General features: G+C 37.4%; 1 protein-coding gene across 2 annotated transcripts in view; it reads left to right on the top strand.

The window, feature by feature from the left end:
• The window catches only part of ITGBL1 (integrin subunit beta like 1), a 260,806-nt gene that overhangs the window by 120,988 nt on the left and 120,500 nt on the right, over nucleotides 1–19,318 (top strand). For both annotated transcript variants that reach the window (XM_039473177.2, XM_039473178.2), the window contains exon 7: nucleotides 14,267–14,413. In XM_039473177.2, coding sequence (XP_039329111.1) covers nucleotides 14,267–14,413 — 147 coding nt within the window. The remainder of the gene's footprint in view (nucleotides 1–14,266; nucleotides 14,414–19,318) is intronic.

Below are 19,318 nucleotides of genomic sequence, written 5' to 3'. Positions count from 1 at the left end.
TAAAATAATGTAAAGAGTATAACTAGATTGTTTGTAACACAAAGGATAAATGCTTTGTGTTACAAAGAGAGGAGATGGATACCCCATTCTCCCTGATGTGCTGATTTCACATTGCATGCCTGTATCAAAACATCTCATGTACCCCATAAATACATGGATCTGCTGTATACCCACAAAAATTTAAAAAGTAAGGAATAAAAAAATAAAAATACATATTTCCCTGTTTTCAAGATTTCTAATTCTCGCAGACACTATAAAAGAAACTGAATGTGCATTTTAAAGTATGTTATGTTTGCAGTGCTCCTACTAGTAGCTTGGAAAACCTCCAGAGAATTCACGAAGTTGGCAAAGACTAGAGACAAGAGTGCACCCACTCTTTTAAAATTGGTGTAATTCCTCACCCAGGAGCACCATTAGCTCTAGTGAGCTACTCAGTTCAACTCAGACTATAAAACTAGCAGAGCTGTTGACAATGAACAGTTACCATTAGGACAGCTATATTAATCTATTACAAAACAGGGTAATACAGTGTGCAGAGTTATTTCGTGCATTAATCCTTTGACAGGTTTTATACTCAATTTATTCTGCAGTATAGTCTGTAATTGAATATCACTTAATAGATTCAAAAATTTTTGACTGTGTTGAGCATGGTGGCTCACGCCTGTAATCCCAGCACTTTTGGAGGTCAAGGCAGGTGGATCACAAGGTAAGGAGTTCGAGACCAGCCTGACTAACATGGTGAAACAGTCTCTACTAAAAATACAAAAATTAGCCAGGCATGGTGGTGTGCTCCTGTTATCCTAGCTACTCAGGAGGCTGAGGCAGGAGAATCACTTAAACCTGGGGGGCAGAGGTTGCAGTGAGCGGAGATTGTGCCATTGCACTGCAGCCTGGGTGGCAGAGCAAGATTCTGTCTCAAAAATTAATAAAAAATAAATAATAAACAAATTTGACTGTAAACACTATGGAGCAGATACTGTCTGTTAGGGACTGGGTGACACCTGGACTCCTGGTTCTACCCAGTGAAGGAGACAACCATGATATTTGACTTCATGGAGTTTGCAGTCGAAATGCAATGCATATGTTGCATAATGTAATAGGACAAAGAAAAAGAAAGCTGTGAGAAATCTATGTGAAAGGTATCATTTAGCAAAAATGGAGTTACGGATTTTTCAGTCCAGTTCTATTTGATAATCCATAAGGTAGAGACACACACAGATACATCTTGTTAAGTTTGACTGCCTGATTGGTGCATGCAGATGGATAGAAACTCCTCTGGTCTCCTGAAAGTTTGCCAGCAAAGGGAGATAAAAGAGCTGCCCCATTTAATTATGACTGTGCAACTTTTCAAAGGCTTCTCCAGACTGACTGGGGAAAGCCTGCTGCTAATTCCCATTGCAGAAGGATTTCCCTCTTCTGATAATCTCTTGTGCTCCAGAGGATTTCCCAAACATTTTGTGAACACTATTCTCTTGAGGTTATTTTTTCTATTATCCATTATACATGCTCGTGTTCTTCATTATCATCGCTACCAATACAATGGTAATAAAAGAGCTCACAACTAGTGAGTGGCCTCTGTGTGCCAAACAGATGATGAGAAAGCTGGGGAGAGGTCTGTTGGATGTTTTAATTAGGGTGATGTGGCTCTTCACAGTGGTGGTGATGTAGGCCTCATGCATTGTATGAGGTGATTGGATCATAATACTCGTGTTTTTTTGTTTTGAGATGGAGTTTTGCTCTGTTGCCCAGGCTCAAGTGCAGTGGCATGATCTCGGCTCACTGCCACCTCCGCCTCCCAGGGCCAAGTGATTCTCCTACCTCAGCCTCCTGAGTAGTTGGGATTATAGGCACATGCCACTGTCCCTGGCTCATTTTTGTGTTTTTAGTATAGATGGGGTTTCACCATGCTGGGCAGGCTGGTCTCAAACTCCTGACCTCATGATCTGCCTGACTTGGCCTCCCAAAGTGCTGAGATTACAGGCATGAGCCACTGTGCCTGACCTGTGCATGGGTTTGATCCTAAAAAATAGGCTTGCAGGTAAAGAAAGATGAGAAGGCCATTCCTAACAGAAGGAACAGAGGGACAGGATCTATGCATGGGACCAGACTCTGTTTGAAATTACTAGAATGCACAAGTAAGGAAGGATTTGGTAAAAGGGAAAGTTGGTAGAGAAATGAGAACTTGAGGGCTTTTTACAGTCCTGCAGACCCAGGTTTTATTCTAAGGGCAATGAGGAGCTCATGATGGTTTTAGGCAGTAGAGTGCTGTAGTCACCGGATTTTTAGTCTGAGTGTTTGGGAAAATGTTGGTGCCATTTACTGAAATAGGGAATATGGAAGGTAGTTGTCAAGTTTGTTTCTAGACATTTTCAACATAGGAGACAAAGGGTAAGCCAAAGTTTATCTTTGTGTCCAGCCTGTTGGATATGTGAGGCAGAGTCGGGGCTAAACCAAGAGAATTCCAAGTTGTAAGCATAGAGTTGGTAGTTAAAACTATGCTGGCATTTCGGAAATGCCATTTGACAGTGTCTTTTTTTTTTATTATTGTACTTTAAGTTCTGGGGTACATGTGCAGCTCTTGCAGGATTGTTGCATAGGTATACACATGCCATGGTGGTTTGCTGCATCCATCCCCCCATCATCTACATCAGGCATTTCTCTCAATGTTATCATTCCCCAACCTCCCACCCCCCAGTGTCCCTCCCCTAGCCCCCCACCCTCCCCAATAGACCCCAGTATGTGATGTTTTCCCTCCATGTGCCCATGTGTTCTCATTATTCAACACCCGCCTATGAGTGAGAACATTCAGTGTTTGGTTTTCTGTTCTTGTGTCACAGTTTGTCGAGAGTGATGGTTTCCAGATTCATCCCTATCCCTACAAAGGACATGAACTCATCCTTTTTCATGGCTGCATAGTGTTCCATGGTATACGTGTGCCACATTTTCTGTATCCAGTCCATCATTGATGGGCGTTTGGATTGATTCCAGGTCTTTGCTATTGTAAACAGTATTGCAATGAACACACCCGTGCACTTGTCTTTATAATAGAACAATTTATAATCTTTTGGATATATACTCAGTAATGGGATTGCTGGGTCAAATGGAATTTCTGTCTCTAGATCCTTAAGGAATCGCCACACCATCTTCCACAATGGTTGAACTAATTTACACTCCCACCAATGTGTAAAAGTGTTCCTATTTCTCCACATCCTCTCTAGCATCTGTTGTCTCCAGATTTTTTTATGATTGCCATTCTAACTGGTGTGACAATGTCATTTTAAGGTTGCCTTTGAGATAAATGTGAATTGACACAATTTAAAATAAGAAAATAAGGGAGATATGTAAAAGGCTATATGTAAAAATTGTAAGTGTATGACTTGCTGATATGGAGCCCTTTTTTTCCCATGGGTATTCGCTTTCTTGTGAAATGCATGATATGATATTGATCCTGATTTTGGACTGGGGTTGAAAAATTCAAACTAACTACATTATAGGGATAATTCAGGGTCCTGTGAGCCAGTCCATATCACTGTGGGGGAGTGGAACCGTGGGGTACAGATGGGTAATGACTCCTGAATTGACATTTCAATTCTTGTGTAACCTTCAATTCCTGCAGTGCGTCATTTAGGCTCAGAGTGCTTACTCCAGACTGCACAGGGGAAGTGTCATGAAGGAGGCTGTCCTGGAATCTAATTTTCCTCTTCACCTATTCCCCTCCAATCCTTCTCCCCTGTTTTTCTTTTTCTCACAGTTTCCTTTCTTCTGTACCCTATGAGACTCCACACAGTGGGTATGGACAGGTAGGGGTGGGAAGAGGTGATGACACAATTGGCTGTGTTTTGAGCAAGAAGACATCAGTCTGTTACTGTGATTTGACGATTTGCTGGTTGAAGTGAATGGAGCATGGCCAGCGCTCTGCAGCTTGGCTCCCACACTTAAAATGAGGAATTGAGGAACTGAGCCCGAGTGGCTTCTCCAGGGCATCTTCTCCACCACCGTCCTGTGTCAGAAGCTCATGCAGGTGGTGCCCCGGGAGACATAGCTGGGAGGGCGAGAGGCTGCAAAGAAGCATGTGCGGAGGCCCGAGCCCCCTCCAGGTCCCTGCAGTCCGCAGCTCAGCTGCGCACCCAGCTAGGGTCGGGCAGCCGAGGCTGCTGTGGAAACTCTGGTACGAATCTTCGAATCTCATCTTTAAAGTGAGGTTGAGCCTGGGATCCAGGAGGGGCCTGTGCTCCTGCTGAGAGCGGCTTCTGGTCTTTTCCCTTTCCTCCTTTGTTTACTTTTTTTTTTTTTTTAACTTAAATATTGGGTCAAGTTGACAACCACTAAGATGATTTTTAAGGGGCTGGAAGAGCAGAAGCCTTCCTTTCTCCCTGTTCTCCCTTTTCTTTCTCCCGCACACCATGTGCCAGGGACCAGATCACTGTCCCTGGGCGAGCAGAGCTACTGAGACTTGGAACCTCACCGTGACCGCAGACCTGCACTGACAACAGCCAGACAGCCGGCCCCAGACACATGTGCTTGGCTTCTTTATTTAGCAGAAGAGGAAATAGATTCAGAGAAATTCAGTAACTTGATAAAGTTCACACTGCCATTAAAGTGTCATCTGAAAACACATATAGCCTGACTACTTATGTAACTTAATCTCCGGTGATACAAATACAATTCTCCAATTTTACTTTATATTTTTCTGAGGAAGAACTGTCCTCTGGGTACTCAGATCCTTTTTTTTTTTTTCTTTTTTAAATAAAACTAAGATTCTCTGAACATCATTATGATCTAGAACAGACACCAATCTCTGGAGTATTTCATCATTTTTATAAAATCTGTAGAATTTTATATTCTGTATGGTATGCTTAGAGAATTATTAGTCTTTAAATTTTTCCTAATTACCGATCTAAGTTGCAGTGTATGAAGAGTGCCATATAGTTGATCATTATGTTCATACCTTTGTGTTATGAGACAGAAGTAACCCAATGACATCAATATTCTCTAGTCATTCACGCAAGTCTAAAATATAATAAGGCTCAGATGAAGTGAAATTTTATTTTTAGCTCCTATTCTTGCCATCCTGAGAGTGTTGGTCTTATTTAGGTCCAAGGGAAGTCTCTGGATGGATTAGTTTAAGTTAGCTCTTTTAATTGACATTCTCCTTTTATTCATCCATTCCCATTCTGTCCATTTATCTATTCAATAATACATTTAAATGTAAATATGTGGGATAGGGGACACAAATATGTTGAAACATGGTCCCTACCCCTACCAAGTAAATCCATTTTATTTACTTCTTTCAATCCTGTCGGTTGTTCTTCATCCACAAAACATGTGTGTGTTTGTGTGTGTTTATTCACCCGTACACCACCATGACTCATTTACACACACACATACCCCCTCAAAAACAATACTGTTGACACAATTGGAGTGTGACTGAAATGTTCAGGGCATGAAAGGGCATCCTGACATGTACCAACTGTCCTGTTTGTCACACCCAATTTACTTTCTGATTCTCATCTAACTGCTTTATTTCTAATGGCTGCTTACCACTCAGGTCTATTTCCCCAAATCCCACAACTGGAAAAATACACCACAGTGTGACCTTAAACTGTATTGTTCAGCTTCCCCTCCTCAGAAAATTATAAAAATATAAGGAGATTTTGGGCTTACAGTTACATTAGTTTGGAAAATGGAATCTTTTGATAGAACCATATTATTTAGTAAAATTTGTCCCTGTGGATTGCCAAAGCATTAACAAAAGAAACTAAAGGAAATGCTTAAGTATATTCCACCTGCATTTTCTTTTTTTTTTTGAAAATGATTACATGTTTATTTGTGTATTTGTTTCCTGTTTTCAAGAACAACTTATAGCTTTTTAAATGTCACCTTCCTTTTTATCATGACATGTTAGGCTTAGATAAATCTTTAAAAGTCACACCTGCATTTTCTTGAAAGGAAAAATCAATACATAAAATTTTAAAAAATAGAAAGTACTACTTAGATCTAAGTTATTCCCCAAAGCTTTTCCCTGTTGATGGTCTTCATATTACTTTGTAAGCAGTGACTTGTAGACATCAGATTCAAATTCATGGGCACTTTTTGATCCTTTAAAAAGAAAGAAATATCCTCTAAAACAGAGAAGTGTTTGGAAGAGATGCAACTGCACTTGTCCTGAAGCAACTGCACCTGTTTCTGGAGTTCGGATAGCACAATTCAAAAGCACACAGTAGTTACAAGTAAACAAGAAAACGTTTGGTTAGCATCCTTTCCTTTAGTGACCTGAGAGCCTCAATAACTCCTGCCTTCCCAGCCATACCTCAGGGCTGCTAGGTGGCTGGTCTTGCTGCAAACCTTCCTTTTCATATTGGTATTTTGGGCTGCTGTCATTTTTATGGTAGGCAGACTAGACCAACGTGTGTGTGTGTGTGTGTGTGTGTGTCTGTCTGTCTGTCTGTGTATACATGCATAGAGGTCTTTAGAGAGCATTTATCTTATTTGAATTCATCTGATGTTTGATATCAGGGACAAACAGCATCATTCTGTATCTTTTATCTCTCTTTCATTGATCTTCTGCCTACACAGTTTAAAGGAATACTGGTTAGAAGCAATGAAACTAAAACCTGCAGGCTTTACATATACATAAATTTGACAAACTAGCATGGAAGCATTACATTTCAGATCCATGTGGTAAATGTATCTTTTTTTTTAGTTCTTTCATTTGAAAGATAAAGCAATTTAAGATACGGCCTAGAAAAGATAGTGGCACATCTAGATCAAAAACGCAAGTCTCCTGATTTCTTCTTTTATGACCTTTTCACTAGTTGTCTATTAAAAAGAAAAATTCTGATATAATGTTACCAAAACCCAACATTTTCATCTTGACTTTATTTCTACAAAATGATTCTTTCTTTGGCATAACTTTTAAAATTGGAGTTGAGAAACTGGTAACTTCACAAGAAAACCTGCAATTTTGCTTTATAAATTCCTGTCTTATCTGAAAAGCTCAGTACCTGCCTGAGAATCTGGTAGCAATACCTGAAATTTCTAAGTGATTTTTAAACTCTACTAATGCAGTATCATGATGGATTTTGTAGGAAATGTAGTTTCATTTAAAGTGGGATCTCTAATATTTTTGATGACACATGACTAGCTTCTTGAAATACGTAGGATATAATTTTTATTACTGAAAAAGCAAAAGTTATGTCTATGTTTTAACTTCTATCAATCTGTAATAAACATTTAAATTAGGCAATACCACTGTCAATACTATTTTTCATTATAGTAGGCTTGAATTATAGAAACTTTATTCATACTTTTACACTTGATTCTTCTATGATGTACAGTGGGATATCTTATTTAGAAAATTCTACTTTCCCTGAACAATAAAACCAGTTCTCCCCACAAACAATAAAACCATCAAACACATTCTGTGCCACTGTTTTGTCATTTAAACTGGTTACCATGTATTCACTGACTCTCAGGAACTTCATTCTTTATGGACGGCTTATGTATGCCACTCATATTTCAATATCTCTTCTTTCGTCAGCTTGAGCTTGTTCAATTGATATCAGATGCTGGTGGTAAAGCATAGAAGACACATCAGTGGATGACTTAAGGAGGAACCTTGGTCATCTTGAACTAAACCATATTCTCCCACTTTGATACATTCCTGTTTAGGGCTAAGGTCGTTTATCCCTCAGTCAATCACAGCAATGACACAGTCTCTTAAATGCATCCCAATGTGCATGCAATTGGCTGCAGATGTGCTATTGAGAAGGTTATTGAGGAGTCATCACACACACGGCAAAAGTAAGGACACGTATATATTCTTCCCAACTTTGCTTAGGGTTGGCAATGCCTGGGGGTGAAGCACAAATTTAGAGTCATGATCCTGGAGAATGTTCATGAGGCTGAATTAAGTGCACAGGAAAAAGAGGTGTGGGAGCTTATAGGCTCTATTTTCCCCCTTATGTTTGTAGATGAGCATCAGAAATAGCAATGGGATATAAAAATAAAGCTGCAATCATAGAATTATGTTAGGGGAAAAAGGTTTCGAGAATTATAAACTGACTGAGAAAAACAAAATGGCAAGAAAACAGAACATGCATACGGGAAAATAAAGGTAAAAGACTGCCAGAGATTTCTTCCTGCGGATCTAGAGCATCTGAACTTTTTTAAAAAAATTAAGGCTTCCACAGCTAATCTGACCTTTTGGTATTTATTGAATCGGATTCTAACTTTAAGAGTCTCTTTCTAATAAATTCTGTCTTTAGGATTTTATTCTGCCACAATTTTCTAAAAATGTCAACATGTGAATGAACTTCAGATAGAAAATAGTGATTGCTTTTAAGCATGGATTCCAACTATGCAACATAAGAACGTTCTCCCCTCAGTCATGGGTCTCTCTCTGTACCTGCCTCCCTCTCCAGGGAAGGAGATTCTCCTGTGGGGCATGACACTGCCTGTGAATTCTGGTGGGCCACAGTGGCAGATGACATTCTCTTGGGTAGTTAGGGACTTCCTGGTGTCCACATCTGCTAGATGTATTGTTCTAACCTTTGCAGCCATTAAATTTTCAAGAATAGATAAACTTTTTCCCCCTCTTCAATCTGGTTTTCAATGTTACTGTTAAAGTGTCAACAACCAATGTTATTGTTAGAGCGTCAACAAGTCTCTCACAAATGTCAGCATGTTCTGTACTTTGCCCAGTTTCCTCACAGCAAAATAAAACCACTTGTCTCCAAGAATTTCAAAGCCATTGGCTCCTATACAATAAAAGAATTGGTAGTACTTTAAATGTTAAAGATTTATGTGTTAAAATCATTATTTATATATGCATTTCCAATGTAGATCCGTTTGCAATGTTTGTCCTTAACCTTACATGAGGGTTGGAAAGATAGAAACTTTTTTTTTTTTTTTTTTTTTTTTTTTTTTGAGGTAGAATCTCCCTCTGTCACCCAGGCTGGAGTGCAGTGGTGCAATCTTGGCTCACTGCAACCTCTGCCTCCTGGGTCCAAGCAATTCTCCTGCCTCAGCCTCCCAAGTAGCTAGAACTACAGGCATGTGCCACCATCCCCAGCTAATTTTTATATTTTTAGTAGAGATGGGGTTTCACCATGTTGGCCAGGCTGGTCTTGAACTCCTGACCTCAGGTGATCTGCCTGTGTTGGCCTCCCAAAGTGCTGGGGTTACAGGCGTGAGCCACTACGCCCAGCAGGAACTTCATAAACTGGATGAATAAATGGCAAAAGCCATAGAACCCAACAATCTATGAAATATAGTTGTTAATTAGTATAAACTATTATAAAAATTCCCATATTGTAAGGTCTAAATAATCACATTCATATGTCAGGTCTGTTTGTTAATAATAACAATTTTCTTTTCCTTTCAACTGAGGTCTAGGGCAGATAATTATGGCAACAATTTGTCAAATAGACTCAAACATAGCAGATGTTCAACAAATGAGCATCTGAAATGAATTGAATTTGGGGTTAGATGAGAGATTTAAATTTAGTGTTTTCTAATGTCTCATTCCGCTTTCATCTATGATTTTACAATTTTTTTTTAAATTAAAAAAACGGTTAAGAAAATGGTGAAAAGCTTCTACATATGTCTATTGTCCAGTTTCTTCAAACTCAGAAGATGGACCCACAAACCTCAGGGAATATTAATAAAAGGGTCTAGTCTTCACTGGAAGTCAATTTTCATGTTGCATGGTATACATTAATATCATATGCTAAAGATAAAATAGCATGGGTTTTCATCCATTAGCATTTCTATGTACTTTTAAAAAGTGCAATTCCACTTTTAAAATTTTTCATGCATTTTTGCAGCAATTATAGAAATCTTTGTTCTGCATCTGCAGTGATGAGCAGCTTCATGTTTATTAGGAATTAAAAGCTCAGTTGAACTATGCTTTCTCTACTAGCTTATAATGCGGGATCTGATGAATAAAAATAATGGTAGCTCCTTTTTATGTAGCATTTAAAATATGTAATGTACTTCCCAGTAAATGTGGATTGATAGTGTATTTTCTTACTTTTTAAAATGAAGAAACTGAAACTCAGAGGTTGTCATTTGACCAGCCCCACTCTGTATGCAGCAGAACCAGGATTTGAACCCATTATTTTATTGATAATGTAGTTTGATTTTTGCTAAACCATACCACTCTCACAATTCTTTGCAAACTGTATATTCATGTGTCAAAAAAGTTAATACTTTTCCTGACCTTTTTTGTATATAGTAGGCTAACCTTCAAGGATTGTAAACTCCATGTAAGTTATTGGTTTTACTCTAAGGGTCTCTGGGCTAAGCATGTATTATTTGCTAAAGAGTGCATGAAAATGAAGTGTGGAGACTCTGTAAGAAAACATTCTGCTTCAGTGAAGTAACCAAAACAGAAATTAAGAAAACAATCTCGGGCCGGGTGCAGTAGCTCACGCCTGTAATCCCAGCACTTTGGGAGGCCGAGGAGGGTGGATCACGAGGTCAAGAGATCGAGACCATTCTGGTCAACATGGTGAAACCCCGTCTCTACTAAAAATACAAAAAATTAGCTGGGCATGGTGGCGCGTGCCTGTAATCCCAGCTACTCAGGAGGCTGAGGCAGGAGAATTGCCTGAACCCAGGAGGCGGAGGTTGCGGTGAGCTGAGATCACGCCATTGCACTCTAGCCTGGGTAACAAGAGCGAAACTCCATCTCAAAAAAAAAAAAAAAAAAAAGAAAAAAGAAAACAATCTCATCTGCAGTCATGTCAAAAGTAATATACTTAGGAATAAAATTAACCAAGGAGGTGAAACATCACTGCATCAAAATCTATAAAACATTAATGAGAAAAATTGAAGACACAAATAAATGGAAAGATACCTTATGTTCATGGATTGGAAAAATAAATATTGTCAAAATGTTTATACTACCTGAGGTGATCTACAGATTTATTGTGATTCCTGTCAAAAGTTCCATGGCTGACAGCCAACTGATTTTCAACAAAAGTGCTAAGAATACACATTCACCTTGGAGAAAAATATAGTATTTTTAAAATTCACATAGAACCACAATATACCCCAGTTAAATAAAGCAATCTTCGGGAAGAACAAATCTGAAGGCACCATAGCTCTTGATTTCAAATTATATTACAAAACTATAGTAATTAAAACAGTATGGTATTAACATAAAAACAGACATATAGACCAATGGAACAGAATAGACAGCATAGAAATAAACCTATGCATTTACAGCCAATTGACTTTAGACAAAGATGCCAAGAACACACAAAGAGAAAATAACAGTTTATTCAATAAATGGTGTTGGGACAACTGGGTGTCCACATGCAGAAGAAAGAAATTAGAGTCTTATAATGTTTATAAAAATCAACTCAAAATGAATTAAAGACTTACATGTAAAATCTGAAAATTTAAAAGTACTTGCAGAAACATAGGAGAAAAGTTCTATGCCATTAGTCTTGGCAATGATTTTTTGGATACGACACCAGAACACAGATGACAAAAGCAAAAATAAATGAATGGGACTGCACTGAACTAAAAGGTTTCTACAGCAGCAGAGGAAATAACAAAAATGAAAAGGCAATTTATGGAATGAGAGAAAATATTTGCAAACCATATATCCAAGAAGGGGTTAATATTCAAAATATATGAGTTCTAGTCCATTTTTGCATTACTACAAAGAAATACCTGGGGCTGGGTAATTTATAAAGAAAATAAATTTGTTTGGAACCAGGCACATGGTGGCTCATGCGTATAATCCCAGCACTTTTTGAGGCCAAGGTGGGCAAAGCACTTGAGGCCAGGAGTTGTGGACAAGCTTGGCCAATGTGGTAAAACCCTATCTCTACTAAAATTTAAAAAAAAAAATAGCTGGCATGGTGGCACACACCTGTAGTCCCAGGTACTGGGGAGAGTGAGACATGAGAATCACTTGAACCTGGGAGGTGGAGGTTGCAGTGAGCTGAGATCGTGCTACTGAACTCCTGCCTGGGAAATAGAGAGAGACTCTATCTTAAAAAAAAAAAAAAGAATGTCTATGTTGGCTCACGTTTCCATAGCCTGTACAGGAAGCATGTTCCTGGTGAGGTCTCAGGAAGCTTTTTTAATATATATAAAAAAATTATAAATGATACGTAGTTACATATAAATATATATATAAATATATATATAAATATATATATATATATATATATATATATATATATATATATATATCTCCAATAGAATAGTATTCATCCCTTAAAAAGAAGGAAATCCTTTCATTTGCCTCAACAGGAATAAACCTGGAGCACATTTTGTTAAGTAAAATAAGCCAGTCATAGACAAAAAACACTGCATAATCTCACTCATATGTGGAATTTGAAAAAGTCAAACTCTTAGAAACAGAGTAGAAGGGTGGTTACCCAGGGTTGAGGGGTAGGAGAAATGGGGAGACTTTGATCAAAGCTTACAAACTTTCAAAGTTATAAGATGAGTATGTTCTGGAGATCTAATGTACAGCCTGGTTACTATAGTTTATAATATTGTCTACTTGAAATGTATGAGGAGAGTCAATCTTATTCTCACCGCACACAGACGCACACACAAAGGTAACTGTGTGAGATCGTGGATGTGTTTGTTATCATAATTGTGGTAATCATTTCACAATGCATATGCATATCAAACCATCGTGTTACATACTTCAAGTATTTACATTTTTTTTGTCACTTATACCTCAATAAATCCAAGAGAAAAAAAGAGGGACTTCTTCTGAATTCTAGATTTCATGCTTTTTGTCAGTTTGTGGCCCCCATTTGACTGTGGTTGTGAGATCTTAATAACAGAGATCCATTCAATGGTTCATTAGAAACAATCCCACTCTATAATATTCCATTCTTTGGATGTACCACAGTTTATCCATAGAGGAATTTCAGATGCATATTACCAACTGAAAAAAAAAAAACCCAAAACCGAAATAACTACATGTGCTATATGGCTCCAACTATATAAAATTAAGGAAAAGGCAAAATTATGGAAGACAGTGAAAAGATCAGGTTACCAGAGATTGGGGAAAGGTGTGGAAGAGGGACAGATGATGAGGCAGAAAACAGGATTTTCAGGGCAGTGAAAATATCTGTATGATACTACAGTGGTGAATTCATGTCACTCTGCATTTACTCACACTCACACAGTGTACACTAAGAGTGCACCCTAATGTGAACTACTGACTTTGGATAATAGTGATGTGTCAATGTAGGCTCATCAGTTATAATAAGTGTACAGCTCCGGTGGGGATTGTTGATAATGAAGAAGTCTATGCACGTGAGGGAGAGAGAGGCATATGGAGTATCTGCACCTCTCTCAATTTTGTTGTGCACCTAAAACTGCTCTAAAAAAAAAAAAAACCTAATTCTTAAAAGAAAAGAATATGTACTGTCTCTCATATTGTTTGATAGAATGCTGTATGAATGTTAATTAGGTCTACTTGGCTGTTAACGTCAATTTTTCTACATCCATACTGATTTTAATTTCACTTATTGCATTAATTACTGAGAAAGGAGCATTTGTATATAAAAAATGAGTCTAAAAGCCAAAAAAAAAAAAAATCTTGCTTCAAAATATAGTATTTGTCCTTTCCTACGTCTCCTTTCCATGCAAATGTGAATTAATTGCCAAATCTACCAAATATTCCTTAAAATATTCCTTATATACCTTTTTTTTTGGAGATGGGGTCTTGCTCTGTTACTTAGGCTGGTGTGCAATGGTGTAACCTTGCCTCCTGGGTTGGAGAAATTCTGCTGCCTAAGGCTCCTGAGTAGCTGGGATTACAGGTGCACCGCCCTGGCTAATTTTTGTATTTTTGTTAGAGACAGAGTTTTACCATGATGGTTAGGCTGGTTCCAAACTCCTGATCTTGTGATTCACCCGCCTTGGCTCGCCAGAGTGCTGGGATTACAGGTGTGAGCCACTGCACCCAGCCCAAATACTCCCTTTAGTCCCCAGCAGACCAATACAATCACATGCACCTGGATTTGGGCAGATTCAAGTTCACAGTCTTACTAAACTGCTCATCTTATCTGTAGTGGTTGCTTTTCCTTGCCCCTCAAGATCAATTCATGTAAATCAGTTATTTAAGAATTGGAGAAAAATGTGCCTTTGCTTTAATGTGTTATATTGTGTTCATCAAGATCCTGACTCATTTGTGACATTTGCTGTTAGAATGAAAACTAATTCCGACTTCATTAACTTTATATAACTTTTTTTATTGTTTGCTATTGTCACTGTGAAGGTCATGGGCAGTGTAATTGCGGAAGATGTGACTGCAAAGCAGGCTGGCATGGGAAGAAGTGTGAGCACCCACAGTCCTGCATACTGTCAGCCGAGGAGAGCATCAGGAGGTGCCAGGGAAGCTCTGATCTGCCTTGCTCTGGGAGGGGTAAGTGAGGTCTCAGGGCTTGCCAAGGCCTGTCCATCATGATTCAAATGAATTCAGTGCACACACATCTTAATTTTAAAAACAGCTGAGATCCCTGAATGAGGGACTATTAGTCTTTTTAGAAACTAATAATAAATCCAATTTCCATGAATGGAAGTACAAAGAGATATCTTTCACACACAGACACTCTCACTCACTGTCAGTCTACTTGAGACTTGAGGTATGTTCAATTTCAGTTTAGTTCAGTTCAATGTTACATTAAAAAAGGAAACACAGTTTAGATGTTTGCTTAAAGCTCTCTGAATGAGACCACCTAATTGTCCACTGACATTTACGAAACCCAGTAACATTATTTTCAGGACAGTGTTGGCTTTTGGAAATTCACTGTATAAACAAATAGCTACGAATAAGCTTTTGTCGTTTTGGAAGGAAGGCATGTAGCCTCAGGTGTGTTCTTGGTATCAGATCAGAACAAATTAGAGGAGAAGGACAAATTCATTTAGAAGAACATGGGTTCCATTCCTCTCGATTTATCAAAATAAGAAATACAATTTCTCAGATGAGAATAGCAAAGTTAATATGAAATATGCTTTTGAAGAACTGGTGATTGACATTATTACCAATTTTGTTCCAGAAAGAGGAAACAGGCTTTCTTCACTTGAACATTAGATCAGAAAATGGTTATGTTGCATTTTTCTTGTTTAAAAATGTACTTTTTAAGAGGGATGTAATTCACCTACCATAAAATTCACATACCACTCAGTATTGTTAACATATTAACATAATTATGCAGCCATCACCACTGTCCAATTCCAAAAAAATGTTTATCACCCTAAAATACTGTTACCCTATGGCAAACACTCCACATTCTCTTGTCCCAGAAACCCTAGAAACTACCAATTGACTCTCTGTCTCTGTGGACTTGTCTATTCTGAATATTATATACAAATGGAATCATAAAATATGTGATCTTCTTGCATCTGGCTTTTCTCCACTTAGCATCAAGTGTTTGCAAGTTTTATCAAAGTTGTAGCATATGTCAGTCCCATTCCTTTTTATGGCTAAATAATATCCTGTTGTATGGATACACCACAGTTATTTAACTCTCCATCAGTTAATGGACATTCAGAGATGGGGTTTCAACTTTTTGGGCATTATGAATAATGTTGCTATAAACATTGGTGTGCAAGTTTTTGGGTGGACATGTGTTTTAATTTATTTGGGGTCTATATCTGTGAGTGGAATTGCTGGATCGTAGAGTGACTCTATGTTTTACCTTTTGAGGTAGTGCAGGACTGTCTTCAAAATGGTGATACCATTTGACATTCCACCAACAGTGTGTGGAGGTCCCAGTTTCTCTACATCTACATCTTCACCATTTCTTGGTATTGTCTGTCTTTTTGATTCTTTAGAATGTTCTGGATAAAGAAAACTCCATAAAGTCTCCCAGATCATTTGTAGCATAGGTATTTTCTCATATCCAGTATTTTCCCCTAATTGGAAGTGGAAAAGTTGAGAAGTAGGATGTGGGTAGAATTATTTTTGTTTATTTCAGAAATATTTTTGACTAGCCCAGTGTTTCACCAGCAATCTCAGACAAGAACCATTGTTCTATCTGCATTCATAATATTCTCATTATAATGCTGCATAAGCCATCATGCTTTTAAAGTAACAGACTAAAATTTGTATCCCTCAGACTACTGCTTTTGCCAACCCTTGTAATCTACAGCAAAACATAACTTTACATGATTATTTTACATTTACAAAAAGCTTTATCTATTGGGCTCAACCATGTTAAAATAGGAAGGCTAATCAGTGTCTTTAAAAAAAAAGTCAGTGTGCCTTTTCAAAAATATAATATAATCCTGGGGACTATTCCATTTCAAATGCAAAACCTTGGGAGGGAAAGAAAATGAATTTATTTCACAAATAGATTTTTGATCCTGAGGATACTTTGTCAATTACATTTATGTTAGAGAAGTTTAGGTCCAGTGATTTCTACTGTTGTCTCAAAGTGGTAAGCAAAGCAAAGGGAGGTCTGATATCTTAAAACATTATTTCAATTAAAGGGCTCACATTCGGTAAAATTATTTAAACTCCAAATGGTTATGTCATTGGTAGGAGTACATAGAACAGAAACAATAGGGATATGTATTTATATTTTAAAACAAAAAAAGGAACAAAATGTATACTTTTTAACAAATGCTTTTATATTTTGAAGCTTAAAATGTCAAATCATATAATGGAAAAATAAGAAAAGCATTCAAAATATCTCTCAGAGAAAATCACTCTAAATATATACTTGTATGAATAGTTTTTCATTTGTCTCTACTTTTTTTTTTGAGACAGAGTCTCCCTCTGTCACCAGGCTGGAGTGTAGTGGCACAATCTCGGCTTACTGAAACCTCTGACTTCCTGGTTCAAACGATTCTCCTGCCTCAGCCTCCTGAGTGGCTGGGATTACAGGCACGTGCCACCATGCCCAGCTAATTTTTGTATTTTTAGTAGAGACGGGGTTTCACCATGTTGGCCAGGATGGTCTACATCTCCTGATCTCCTGATCTCCTGATCCACCCACGTTGGCCTCCCAAATTTCTGGGATTACAGGTGTGAGCCACCGTGCCCGGCCTAAAATTTTTTAATATGTAGAACAAGTGAAAGAAAATTATCATGGACTTAATATATTGATCTTTGACAAACTCCACTAGTTTGTTCCTCAAACATGCATATTTCCTGTCCTTCTCAAGATTCACTAACTTATTTAGCTACCATTTTTTTAAGTAATGGAGTATATTTAAAGTTTATTTTGTTAAAAAAAGTGTCGAATAACTATATAGAATTAAGATTTTAAAAATTATTTTTAATTCATTTCAGTCTCTAGAAGTACTTTAAAACTAAATAAGCTTCATCCATTTCCTTATATGAGTGAAGTGATTTCACAGGGAATCATGACAATGTGTAAGATTTTTGAAAATGAAATCCAAGAATTTATGACAGTCAGTTCAGTGCTTTTGGTCAAGGTCAGGGACCCTTTCTTCCTCATAGGGCTACCTTTGCAAATTCATTGGCACTGATTGTTTTGAAGCAAATAGCCAGTAGGAAAACTTTAAAGAGTTCATTTTGCAATTTATGAATGAAAACTGCAGCTGTGGCAACATGAGTTAGGAAAGCAATGATAAGACCCATCAGTTTCTCAAGCCTGAGAGCCTCATCAGCTCACCAGCTGAGAAAAACCGAAGTTTGTCAGGGACCAAGTGAAGATGAAGGCATTTCTTTTTAACCAGAAATTAAGTTAGATTACTTGTTTCTGCTGGTGGTGAGTGTGATCATTATGTCTTGAAGGCGGAATAACTTAGATGATATCTTAATTTCTGTATCCTATGATTCCTTGGTTTCTGTACCATATTGCCTGTAGATATATTTTCATGTAACTAGATGTATCTCATATAGCCAATATAGATCTAAAGACATTCATCCTAATTTTGGTTCCTGGGAGTAAGGGTGGGAAAGCACTTTCTCTAGTCACCTAGTGTTCTGCTCAAAACCTGCAATGGATTATGATAGACTAAACATTAGTTTTACACTCTTTCCGACTTAAAAATACATTATTATTGTTATCGATGTTCTCTTGAGCATGAGATTGACTTTGGTTAAAAAAAATGTGAGTAAAATTCATTTGTGTCACATCTGAGCAGAAGCTGTAAGAGGCAGTGAAAAATCTGCCATTCTCGATCAGGCATGAGGATTTGCAGCACTGGAGATGGTCTCTGACCTGTTAGCCTGGGTGTTTGAATGAGGATAAGTAGCAAAAATCCCTGTGATCCACCAAGGTTCTATAATATGATTGAGAAGGAAATTCCTGTTGTTTTAAACAAGTGAGATTTTGGAGGGAGATGGTGTTGCAGGAGAGCACCTGACTGATACTCAATTCCCCATATAAAATTTAGGGAATATGGTTAAACCAAGATAAACAAATACAACAAAAATCACACTTACACCTAATGAGATAAGCATATCAGTAGTTGAGGTTTATAACTATATGTATATGCAGTCAGTATCAATGTCTAAACCAAAATAAACATGCACATATTTTATAAAACGATGTATTTATGTTATTCTGTCAACAGCATTTATGTGCCCTTATTGAACAGGTAAAATGCTAAGAACGTCGAATACATTTTTTTAAATTTCTTAAAAACACAATTAAGTAGGAAGATGTATAATTATTCTTCTTTTTGCAGAAAAAATAATTGGATATTTGAACAGTTTGTCATTTTACATAATTCCAGTGGTAAAATTTTAATAAAGAAGATTAATAATGTTCTCTCACTCCAGGGTTATTGTTTTGGATAACTTGCAAGTTCTTGTTACATGCCAACTCATTGAACAATATATATTTAGCATATTTCCTGTTACAGATATAATTCTCCAGAATCATTGAAATGGCTGCATAATATTCCATTATATGGTTGTAGCAAAATAATTCAATCAATCCTTTTTTGTTAGATATCTATATGTTCTCCTATTTTATTCAAGTTCTAAATGCCATGATTTATATTCTCATAGCAGAATATGTAGATCTAAATATTGGTGAAATATTTTGAAGGAAAAAAGTCAAAACAATTTATAATCTCTAAAATAAATTATATAGTTATACTCTCCCGCCGGAGGCATAAGAAAAGTCCTCTTCTCCCATCACCAGTGACAATTTAAATAATCTGTTAGCTCTTCTTAATGTATTTTGCTGTCGGTGTTAACAAACTTTTGCCATTTATCAAACTTCTTTCATTGACTTTTAGAATAATCAAACAAATGATTTATCTGCAGGCATTATTATTCAGAGGCTTGTGTTTTCAGCATTTGCCTTCTTTGATCATCGTTTGTCCTTGTGTCTAAGTCATCTTT

This window comes from Saimiri boliviensis, chromosome 16, assembly GCF_048565385.1.
Source record: "Saimiri boliviensis isolate mSaiBol1 chromosome 16, mSaiBol1.pri, whole genome shotgun sequence".
Taxonomy (NCBI): Eukaryota; Metazoa; Chordata; class Mammalia; order Primates; family Cebidae; genus Saimiri; species Saimiri boliviensis.
The sequence above is the reverse complement of the archived record's forward strand: the minus strand, read 5'-3'. Positions and strand labels throughout refer to the sequence as shown.